The sequence below is a fragment of the Vitis riparia genome, chromosome 17 (assembly GCF_004353265.1).
Source record: "Vitis riparia cultivar Riparia Gloire de Montpellier isolate 1030 chromosome 17, EGFV_Vit.rip_1.0, whole genome shotgun sequence".
Classification (NCBI taxonomy): Eukaryota; Viridiplantae; Streptophyta; class Magnoliopsida; order Vitales; family Vitaceae; genus Vitis; species Vitis riparia.
The window spans coordinates 7,214,192-7,226,568 of record NC_048447.1 but is presented as its reverse complement, the minus strand read 5'-3'; the positions used below and the strand labels follow the sequence as shown (position 1 = coordinate 7,226,568).

At 33.4% G+C, this 12,377-nt stretch overlaps 1 protein-coding gene across 1 annotated transcript; it reads right to left on the bottom strand.

Annotated features, from left to right (window-relative positions):
- Positions 1 to 2,953: 2,953 nt before the first annotated feature.
- On the bottom strand, positions 2,954 to 11,696 carry LOC117905107 (E3 ubiquitin-protein ligase SINA-like 7). The gene is made up of 2 exons (XM_034818011.1): positions 11,165 to 11,696; positions 2,954 to 3,797 (listed from the first exon to the last, which is right to left on the bottom strand). The coding sequence occupies exons 1-2, from the start codon at positions 11,543 to 11,545 to the stop codon at positions 3,111 to 3,113; spliced, it is 1,068 nt and encodes a 355-aa protein (XP_034673902.1). The 5' UTR covers positions 11,546 to 11,696; the 3' UTR covers positions 2,954 to 3,110.
- Between the last annotated feature and the right edge of the window lie 681 nt (positions 11,697 to 12,377).

The window sequence follows — 12,377 nt, the reverse complement described above, 5'->3', positions numbered from 1 at the left end:
CTTTGAAGACCGGATCAGTTTGGGCTTTTTTTTCCAAAGAAATATTACTTTGGCCCTAAACTCGGGGCTTCACCACTTCACCTTCCCAACCGAGTTAATAGTCAATGTCCAATCACAAACCTCTCCCAAAATTAAACTACCGTAACAAGCAAACAATAACACCCGTAAACCTTCCCTATTTCTCCTTCATTTTTACTTTTCTTTCTTATCCAAATATCTCCAAAAAATTATAGAGAAAAAATAAATAAAATAAATAAATATCATTTTTTTTTCTTACTAGGCCATCAAAAGTGGAGACTCGAGGGAGGCTATTAGAGCTTGGAGTTGCCACTGGAGTGCAAGGCAGCAAGGGGTGTACACGCTAGGGCCTCTATGGAATAAGACGTCATTTATACGCAAACAAAACGACGTCATTTTACTGTAAAATGCATCAAAACGATGTCGTTTTAGGAAAAAAAAAATAGTAACAATGAATCGTTCAGTTCATAAAGAACTTATCGGTTTATCCGATTCACTGGTCTAATCGTTGGTTTCGATAGTTTAAGGACGATTTGAAAGATAAATAGTTTAAATGGTTGAACAAAACTGGAATGGTCATTGGTTGGCAGTCGAACTAGCCGTTCCAATCTAGTTTTCAAAGCATTGGTTTTTTGGACAATTAATTAGTAAGTTATTCTTTTACAAGTTTTTTTTTTGGTTATATAACATATTACTAAAAATGGTATTAAAATGTTTTTTATTTATATCTATAACCTAAGTGATTGTTACATAATAATTAGTTCATGTATTTCTATTTGGACGTAGTAATTAGCTCATGGCACCTAGACACTTACTACAATAAATAAGAATGAAAATAATATTAATAATTAAAATATAAAAATAAAGTATAAATAAATTAAAAATAAATTAAAATTATAAAAATATTGGTTTTTGTGCAAAATTCATTATTATGAATATAAAAGAAAATTTGAAAAATAAATTATATGATTTAGAACTAGGATGTGTTGATAGAGTTCATAATTATCATTTTATAGAATGAATATTAAAAAAATCGAAGTTGAGAAGACCCATTAACAAAAGAAAATTAAAAATAACATTAATTTAAATTTGGTGAGCTTTAAAAATAATTTATAAATATTAAAAGAATTAAAATTAAGATCAAAATAATAATTTTATGAAAAAAAAACAAGATAAATGTAAATAAGCTATAAATTTTAGATAAAAGAATGTAGTTTTAGAACCAAAAATTTTTTATTTTATTTTAATTTATTTTTAACTTAATTTAATTTTTATTTGATCATAATTAACTCACTCTTGCCTGAATTTTAATGTCATGAGATAAGGTAATAAACTTTAATTAAAGACATTAGATTGTTACAAGAATGCGTGTCAAGTATATTTGTACATGAGATAATACACATTCATTGTTAAAATATTTACAAATTTTTTAAAATAAAAAATATAATATTTTAAGGGGAAATTATATTTCACCAAAACTTTCTATGCATTCGTCCTTTTAATGAAAAAATTTAAAACACAAATGCCTCTTATTGAAATCCTTATATATATATATATATTTTGTTGATATCCGATATGGGATATCACATTAATGTCATAGCCGCGCCTTTCAGAGAAAAAAAAAAGGATTGTTTTATTAAAAGAAGTTTATTTATTTTTTATGAAAAAATAAAATTTCATTAATAGATATGATCATATATATTTTGTTGATATCCGATATGGGATATCACATTAATACCGCGCCTCTCAGAAAAAAAGTGGATTGTTTTATTAAAAGAATTTTATTTATTTTTTATGAAAAAAATAAAATTTCATTAATAGATATGATCACATCAAAAGGTTTTTAGGTAGAAAAAAATGAATCCAAAAATCATTAGTACCCGTTATTAAGACTCCTTACTAGTATTTTCTTTTAAGCTTGGATAAAAGGAGAGAAGGTGAATGTTAAAATGTACCTTTCTTGATAATCATCTTTCTTTTTTTCTTGGTTTTATTTTTCCACGTCAAATCCACCTTGCAACCATCTACTTTTAAACCCGGATAAAGGAGAGAAAATGTGACAATTAAATGTACCTTTCTTTTTCATGATCATCATCTTTCTTCTTCCTTTGTTTTATTTTTCCACGTCAAATCCAAGTTGAGTCTTGGAAAGTAATAGTGGGCTTTTGTGTTGGTGGGTCTTATTTGTTTCTAATTAAAATAAATACTTGACTAAATAGATGAATCCAAATGCAAAACAAATTAAAATTTAATTAAAAATAAGGATAATTTCATTCACATCCTTTTGAAGTTTTAGCTTAATACAATTAGTCTTCATTGATTTAAAAATTTGTTAAATACCTCGTTTATTTTAAATTAAAAGGAAGATGAGTGAAAATATTAAATGAAAAGAATATGAAAGACATATAATGAAATTTCAAATCAATACAAATTAGGTGTATTTAACCAAAATTTTAACCCAAATGTGACATATACTTACCTAATTATTAAATAGGTAACAATTCATATAACTCGCTTAATAATCAAATATTAGATCGAGTTAGATATGTTTAAGTCTATAATTAATCTTCCATCTTAGCATGTTTAGCATTCAATTGATCTGTTTATTCAAAATCAAATTTTAAATGAGTCAAACACATATTATAGCTATGATCAAGTTAATCAACACATTTATTAAATAAATCAATTCCAATCAAATTCATATTATATAAGTTTACCCAAAAACATGTTTATCAAACAAGTTATGCATATTCACACAAAAACATATGTATTAAACAAATTATGCATACCAACACGAATTTGACCTAAATACAATTATATCCGATCAGAACTTACGAAAAATGTGTTAAAATCAAATTATGTTAGTGAATCGTATCAAATTTTATCACCTATACTAGACTAGTTTCCTCGTTAGATGCAGAAATTCATGTTAGAGTTGAAAGTAATGACAAAAATATTAGGACAAAACCGAAAAAGTAATAGGAAAGAAGCAAGTTTCAGAGTGTGGAATAACAATTATATATACAATAGACCCGAGTCAATTTCCAGATAACCCTATACACCAACGTCTACCACCACCATTTTAAACAGCACTACTTCAGCTTTATTTTTTTTGCAGGACGTGCATTGTTCCCCCTTATACACAGCTCCAACTTCAACTGTCCTGAAGAACCCAGGAATGCGCTTGGAATTAGAAGAAATCCCATTGAAAGAGAAGGAAGTTCAATAACTTCTCTAATATTCTCCGTGAATGATTGTAACATGATCGACCTGTCCCCTTTCCATGCTGCAAGATTGAATGCATGCCCTCTAGATGATCTAGGCCCAATACGACAAACTGTGACTGCATGCCCAAGCTGTTGAATAGAGCTACTAACAATGAATAGGGCACCTTCTTTTGCTTCTAGAATGCAGAACTTGTCCACTGCATTAAATTCCAAATGAACAGGGAAGAAGCTGTTGTACTGGAAGCGTATCACTGAATTCAGATGTTTACTTCTGAAGTGTTGAGCTAGCTGTTTGGATGATCCCCGGAAGTTGCAGTTGGAATGAGGGCATGAACATGGTACGTAGTTGCATGTCACCTCGTGGTCATGTTTCTTACTGTAACTCACTGTTTCTTTGCAGCCATATGCTGTGTTTTGGCATGATACTTTGACTGATTCAAGAACCTTTTCAATAGCCCGGCAACGGTTATAGCCAATAGGCCAGGAGCAGGACGGGCATCTGTTGCTGAGTTTGGTGCAGCAGGAAGAGCATGCTGTATGCCCATTCTCACACTGAATTTCCAAACAAGCATACACAAAAAGGGAAGAAGAAGAGGAAAAAAAAAAACACATATATCAGACGTGTTACTATGCATTCATGCTGGGAACAGGAACAGTTCTGAAATTAATCTGACAAACTATCTGGTTTAGTAATCTCTGTTGGGGGAAGCAATGAAAACATACTTTTGCTAGGCAAGAGAAACCAATGGAAACATACTTCTACAATCATTATTAAATCCTGTTCTTTCAAACTTCAAGCAGGAATATCAGATACAAAGAAATCCATAGTATACTTTACTCAATACAAATTGAAAAATATTTCAAGAGAAAGCTGTGTCGAACTTTAATTGTCTCATGTTGTCTGTGCTAACACGTTGACATAGTTTCTAGCTCAATGTGTACAATCTAATCCATGCTTGCTATCTAAAAAGACTTAATAATACAAATTTCCGATTTGCCTCCTCAAATAATTTATAAACAATCAGAAAATGAGCACATGACAACTTCCTCGCCACAATGAAGAAAAGACCTCCCACCCAAGCCCCACTCCCCAAAACAATAACAGAAAGAGCAACAAGAATAATAAAGAAAGCCAGAAGAAAAACACTGGACATTTATGTCCAATTTACCAAGGGGAGTACAAGAGCTTACATCCATTTGGTAAGGAATTTTTAAACCATAGAACAGTTTCCAACATTTTTTTTTTCAATTTGCAATTGGTGAACAGTTGATTTATATTAAAAAAGAAAAAGAAAAAGAAAAGAACAAAAAGGGGGAAAAAAGACTGAGCAACCAGATTTCTTTAAATGAGTCAAAAGATAAATAAATAAACACAACTGATTAATGAGCATAGATGCATTTTCAAAAGCTAAATACTAGTTGGAGAGAATTAAAACTAACATCAATTAAAATGAAAATATAGCAGCATATTCAAATTACTAATAAGTAGGTATTTGGAACTGACAACAGTGACTCAAATTTACATTACCTAGTTGCTGACCTCTTATGAAACAATAACACTGCTAATTTTACTTCTTGATATTTGACCATGTTAACACCATGTGTGTCTGTCAGATAGGCCACAGTATTTAGGACTGTTCCTTCAATGCTACTACGGCAATCTGAACAATAGGAATAAGAGGAACGCCCAACAACACTTAGTTTACAATCAACTTCCTCCTTATTTGAGCAGGATCAGTCATTCGGAGCTAGGCAAATACACATTTCAGATTTTCCACCACTTCCTAATAGTAGAAGTAACATTATATGTCCTAGAATTACTTGAGTTAAGAGTCAAGTCAAACTAAATATGGATGGATATTCCTTGGGTAAACCAAGTCAACACAAAATTGGATATCCAGATAGAAATTTAGAAGGTTTAATATTTAAGATTTCTGAAACCAACTAGTTTGGATGATGTTGTAAACATTGACCTTTTAGCTAACTCAATGAAGGAGTGGTTCTGAAATAAGCAAGCCTAACTTAATCAATTATAAGGGCTCCACCATTCAGTGAGACATTATCAGAGATCAACCGAAGATATATACGAATCATTAGAAACAAATTCAATGATAAACTGAAGAGAATAGGTGAAAACACGAGAAATTCTCCTGGACTCTCTTTGTAAATTGAATAGTTGGTGCAGTAGCCCTATTCCAACAATTCTGTGGACAATAATATTTTAGACTAAGGGAATTTATACACATGGATTTAGGACAACTGATGGGAAGAGTGTGTTTAAGACACATAAATTCCTCTCTTTATAATAATTTAAGATACCAAGCCCACCCTCCTATTATGTCTCATGAATTTTGTCACAAATGTATCATGCTTTTCAATCCTAAAGCTAATATAAAAATTAAATCTAAATTCAAATTTTAAAATTTCATATATATAAAGAGAAAGAGAAAGAGAGATACATAGATCCGCTTCATCAAAATGAAGCTCCTCACTATCAGCGGGACTGGAATGAGAGGCAGGCTGGTTTTAGATCAGTGGCTAGCTTGATCCTCAACCTCCATGGGAGGCTGGATTTCAGAGATTTCAAGAGAGAGCCTAGCTTCTTCTTCATTTGGAATCAGGCTGGGGGAAAAGAAGTTGTCTCTGGAAGGGGAGTCGAGCAGATCATGTTCAATAACCTTCTCAAGGATTACCTAGGGATTTCCTCATACAACATCAACTTCAACTTGACCAACAAGCTTCAAATTAGGCACAGTAACTGATAGTGTAGAAAGTGAGATTCTATATTCTATAGCCTAAGTGACTGCTTCTGATGAGACAGAAGTAGGAGGTGTTGGAGTTTAAGGGTATGAAAACAAAAGACTAGCCCAAAAGACACAAACAAAGAATAAAATGAATAAAAAGAAAAACTTATCGGTTGAGGCGTGACAAGTATTGTTCTTGAAATAGATCCACCCTCCTCAAAGACGAACTCGATGCACTAGGGTACCAGTGGTCTACCTCTAGGATTCAACAGTCAGATCTCGCCTTGGGTGCACTCTGTAAGCGAGATGTGTACAACTCGGGTTTTGAAAAAATTCCTCCAAATAAATGTATGAAAATACTCCCTGAAAAACTCTCTGAAAAATTGGTATTGATGTATAGAGAGAGGGGTGACCTACTTTTATAGGCCACTAACACAGTCCCAATGGGAATCTACCTGTAATTAGAAGATGACACAAAGTGGAAAGTGATTCTACTTATAAAAGGAATGAGACTCCACTAACACAATCCCAATAGGACTCTTCCCAAAAATATAACATTAATAGAATAAAATAAAATATAATAAAATAAAAAATAATTCTCAATAGGACACTTCCCAAAAATATAAGACTCATAGAATAAAATAAAATAAATTCCCAAAAATAAAAATAGAAATTATTTACACTCTTTCTACAGGAGGCACGTCTTCCTTCAGTTGGCCTGTCATCAAAGGATGTTAGCAAAAGAAGTAGAGGCTCCAAGGCTTGGGTTGGTCAAGCAAACTGATTCATTTAATTTTTGTAAGTGTATTTGTGTATTGGCAATTCCGGGTCAAAATTCCCATTGTGTCTCATAGCTCATACTCTTCAAATCCTTCCTTGGACACTTGCCTTTTCCAAATTGTTTGTGTTTGAAGATGGCTAGAGGAGTTGGTAAGCGCATTTAAGGTATTGGATGACGGCAAACATTGATCAACCTTGTTTTAAACTCTTATCATTTTATTAAAAAATGGAGTGGTTGCATAAGGAGTGTAAAATATAATGTTTAAATCATTTGAATTGATTTTTGATCAATCAAACTTAAGTGTAACAGTTTCTGCTATACCCAATTATTTTTAATCTTCTCTAATCGATCAAACTTTAATCACATCTACATTCCTTCAACTTTTTCTCAAGTCATTCTCAACCGTTGGATGGGTTTTAAAACCCTAATACTTAAGCTTTCAGAAGAAGAGAGGCAGCTGTGAGAGTGAAAACCTAGTTTTGAGCTTCAAGTTTTTCTTACCAAATTGGGGAGTGTTTGCCTTAAGAGAAAATCACTTGTGTTTGAGTTGAAAAACATTTTTGAGTGAGAAATTTTTGTTTCAAATGGGTTGATTCATGGTGTTATTCATCCTTGCTCTCATATTGCTCTCATATTCAACATATTTGGGGTAAAACCCAAGTTTCTTCTTGTGTGGACTCAAGAAGAGGCTGAGATCAAAGCTTGGAGTGGATTCCAAGTATTTTCCAAAAGAAGAAAGGTGGTATCTGAAGCTTAAAGGTTCTAGGCAAGTAATTGGGGAGAGGATAGAAGGCTTGGTCTAGGTAAATCCTAGTACTCAACTAATTTTTCTTCATAGTGGATCATTTGATTGCTTGAGGCCTTGGTATTTTTATCTCTTCGGAGGTTTTCCATGTTAAAAAATTGACGTCATTGTCTCTTTATTCTATCTCATCTTTTGATAAGTATTTCATTAGCTTAGGATGTTTTTCATTGAGTTATGTTGATTGTTTAAATGGAGCATAAGTTGAAATTTGACTATTGGAGCTTTGCAAGAACAAGATATATTTCATTTTTGTTGATTGATGTCAAGGGGCATGTGAAAATGAGTGTGTGGTGATGCAATGTCTTATATATCATGTTTGGGGAGTGTTATTGCATTTGCATGTGACTTGCATTGAATAACTTGTTTGGGAGAGTGTTGTTGCATCCATTGTTGCTAGTGATTTGCTTGTTTGTTCATAGAATTGAAAAAGAAGATCAATTCATAGGAGAAAAACAAGGGAATTGTAAGCATTTGTAAGACACCTTCTCTAATTGTTGCAAAAAGACCTATTCACCCCACCTCTAGGTGTTATCCATATGTGAGATTCATCTTCAATTTTTATATTAAATAAGGATTTAAAAAATACAAAAGAAGGATGAGAAATCCTCTCAAAAACAAAGAACTAAACAATAGGAACCTCCAAAAATACTAAGTAAATGTATACAGCTGGGGTGTATCATAAAGCAGGTGGAAAGTACACACAACTCTCCTTGCTAGCCCACACCATTGGACCTACACATGATAAGTTAATTTTTCACCTAGTCTTATTACCCGCTTGTGTGAGTGCATGTTAAAAAATTGAGAAGCCGGTTGCCATTGATATGGAGAGAGGAGACTGGCCTCCAGCTTGCAACTGAACCTAGATCTACAATTTCACATCATCTCTCCTCTAAAACTTTGTTTTGATCTCGTTCCCTACCATAGATTGATTGGCAGTCCAACTTTCTTTGAATAATTTGACTAATAGATTCACCATTTCCCTCTTCTTTAGTCACCAGTTCCCAAAAGGTTATGGCAATTTTCCATTGGAGGAAAAATTCACTAAAGTCCAATCAAATAACTGATGCTAATTTATTTTTATGAGTTCTGTTGGCTGCAAATTGTATCCAATTTTATCAACTAGCAAACCAACTTTTTCAAAACTCAATTTTCAATTGCATTTATTAATTATTATGAATCAGAATGTTAAGGATCATTCCAACTATTATAAATGTAAAGTTCTTAGCTCACAACAGGTTGGAAAAGTTGCTTTTAGCACTCACAACACCTTTTTTTTTTTCCTTCTTGAATGGCAGAGAAAAACTCTAGATGCACTATTCATTGCAATGGATGTGTTCACTTACGAGGAAAGAATAATTAGCAACAGGTTAGAAAAGTTGCTTTTAGCACTCACAACACCTTTTTTTTCCTTCTTGAATGGCAGAGAAAAACTTTAGATGCAGTTTTCATTGCAATGCATGTGCTCACATACGAAGGAAGAATAGGAGGCAGAAATATTTAAGCTTAAAATTGAGAATCCCTACAACAGTCTGATTGGAAATTCCTTCAATGATTAGTAAATCGTTTGGCCTTCAAGACAGGTGTGGGATGTATATCACCTGTAAAGTAATGGTGAATAGGTCACAAGCAGGATTTTCCAGGATTTCAAAGGGTGAATGGATCACAAACAGGATTTTCCAGGATCGCAAAGGGTCTCGATGAGGCTCCTTTATTTATCAGCATTCCTGTTCATGAGTATGATAAATACTTCAGGTGGATTGGTAACCAGGGCAATAGAAGTTTGCTTGGCTGAGGGGTTCTGGGTATAGAGAAGACAGGAGAAAGAGTGTCTTACCCTTCCTATATGCTGATGACACCATCATCTCTTGTGGGAATAATGTAGAGCAACTAAGATGTCCCAGATGCACCCTATTATGTTCTGAGGCATAATCAATTTGGATATGAATTTGAGAAAGAGAGAGTTTATTCCCATTAGGACAGCGGATGAGATTAGTAGCTGCATTTGTTAATAGGGCAGCAGTGAGAGGAGATTGACCTTTGTCAATAGCATTTTTCTTCGCTTGCCATCATGTTTCATGTCTCTTTATCATCCTAACTTCAGAGAATATAAAAATTTACAATCATGAAAGTGTAAGATAGGGCATTTTAGTGCCCATGAGGCAAGGTGTAAGCCCCAAGGCCTTGAGGCTTAAGTCTTTTGGAACTCTAAAATTTATCATAATTATTAAGTGCATAAACATAATTTAAAATAACAAAAAAACATAAAATGAAAACAGAAACCAGCAGAAAAAGCTAAATGAAAAAAAAAACACACACACACAAAAAACTAACAAATAATGTAAAAACTAACAGATAAATGAAAATAGAAGTCACAGGACAAAACTAAATGAAGATAAATAAATCTGGGTAAAGAAGTAAAATGAAAGTACTTTCAACAGGGTGAAAGTTGAAAGTGGAAGTTTAAGATTGTGACATTTGTGGAAGATGGTGAATTTGACAGAAGGGAATGATTTTCTTTTCCTCAATTGACAGGTGAACAGTTCAAATGGTGGGCAGGCTACTCTCTCTAGAAGTTGATGGCTTTATCCTTATTCTTTCTATCAACTCCTTGAAAGGAAAAAACAGTTCAACCTTCAAGTAGATGGAGCCATTCCTGCACAAGAGCAAGTCCTTGGGACCCTGGTTGTAGATGGGTGGAGAGTTTATTTTCTAGTTTTCCCATGTTTATGTGCGACCTTTTCGGTGTCTCAAGAGAATCTTTGCTTCCTTCAAATAATTATCTTAACCGCAATAGCTTCCTTGATTATGCTATATGGATTCAGGTAACTAAATTGTATGCAGGTGTATCAAACCTCTCCAAACCCTAAGGATTTGGACACAAGGACATAGCTGAAATACAAATGACCAAAATTTCTTCAATGCCCTGGCAGAAATGAGACATCCATGAACATATCGTGTCCAAAATGAGAATATAATCATTTTGATAGATGCTTAAAACTAAAATAGAAAGAAATCAAGTATGGTACAAAACTCTTAGCAACCAGTGACTAGATTCCTTTCTGTTCAATTGGCACTCATGCAAGCTCAGTCCAAAATGGGAATGTCTTTCATGAGATTATAGAAGAGGAAGCCAAAATTGGATTTAGATTTGTCGTGTTTTCATGTTGCCTTTCAAATATGTAATAATTATTTTTCTCCAGAAAACACATCATCAACAGTAAGAAACCCAGAATTTTGCATGACTGCCCTCAATTTCCTTAAACGCACACACCCACCCACCCATTTCTGGGCTATATCATAAACCAAAGGAGTCCAACCCGAAACTGACTCTACCCATCTCTCCAAGGACATTCAAATCCTCCTCCCAACTGTCTACAAGTGCAAAAGCAATAAAACATCCCTACACTCATCAGAATTTCAAAAACCCACTCCAATTCCCCAACTCTCTCAAACCAGGAGCTCCTACCTTCTACAAACAACACAAGTACGCCATCAATGGTAAACAAAAAAGAGATTCAAAAATTTCATCAAAAACAGAAAACACACAAAAGGAGAACTCGAGGGCACGGCATGAAAAATACTGACAAACCTGAAATACGGGAACGCTCAAGGGTTCAAGGCAAATGGAGCAATCAAGCACTTCCGGGTCAGTCAGGATCACAGAAACCGAAGCATCTCTATTAGCCTCGCTTCCCGAACTTGTTCCCTGACCTGGGTCTCGCACTGGCTCCACGATTTCTTGTCCATGTTCATCATCAACAATTTCCACATTCTCGTCCGCGGAATCATCCGCATCATCATCCGACCCTTCAGATGAGCAGGAGCTGTCATGTTCTTCGTCAGAGGACATCCCCGGTTGCCCTGCACCTCCAATTCTAAATCTGTAGGCTATTCTCCGTTCTCTTGCGAGCACCACCTTCACTGGCAAAGCATCGTCGCAATCGTCTTCTGAAAACCTTAACTTCGCCATTTCTCTATCGTGAGACCAACATAGAGAACACTCCGGGGCGATTGAGAATTGGATCAGATACTTCTGGATCAAAAATTCATCTTATTCATAATTCTCATTTAATATTTTTTAGATTTGAGATATTTGATTATCACGCAACAACCACCGCTATCATTTTCGCGGTTTCCAGTCATTTTTTATTTTATAATTATATTCGGTGGGCGTTCCCAAAAAATTAATATTTATTATTTAAACAATAGTTTAAATTGACTTTTAAGTTTGCGATTATTATGCTTGTGGGTTTGATAGGCCGATAATTAGTGCGAAGGGTTACATTTTGTATAATCAAAAAGGATATTATAAGGGACAAAATTACCCTTTTAAAATAGAGTCGGGACTCGAGAATAACTTAAAATTTATTATAAATCATCAAATTGATATATTTATCTTGGTTAATTTTAATTAATAATTATTTTCGTTTATTTTAACTAATTTTTATTTTTATTAATTTTAAATAATAAATATATTTATAAAATATTCATATATTTAAAGTATTATAAATATATAAAATAATTATAAAAAAATGCGTCATGTACTTGGAATCATTATTTTTAAATATATTCTCACTATGATGTCTAAATGAATAAAATATGTTTGAAATTAAAAATAAGTTAATTAAAGGCAACTGGAATCGAGTTAATATATGTGGAAATTTGATTAATTGATAGTTAAGGTTCTATTTTTAGTTCCCACTAAGGAATATAATCCTAAATACCATTCTTGCATTATGCATCCTATCACTTTCCCAACTTATCCTCTAAAGCAAACATTTTTTTTTTTCATTAGGCAAATG

Excerpts from the sequence above, each read along its gene's own strand:
- LOC117905107 (XM_034818011.1), bottom strand. The coding sequence starts at position 11,545 with ATGGCGAAGTTAAGGTTTTCAGAAGACGATTGCGACGATGCTTTGCCA. Across the intron at positions 3,798-11,164 it reads TGAGCGTTCCCGTATTTCAG|TGTGAGAATGGGCATACAGC; the intron begins GTTTGTCAGTAT and ends TTGGAAATTCAG.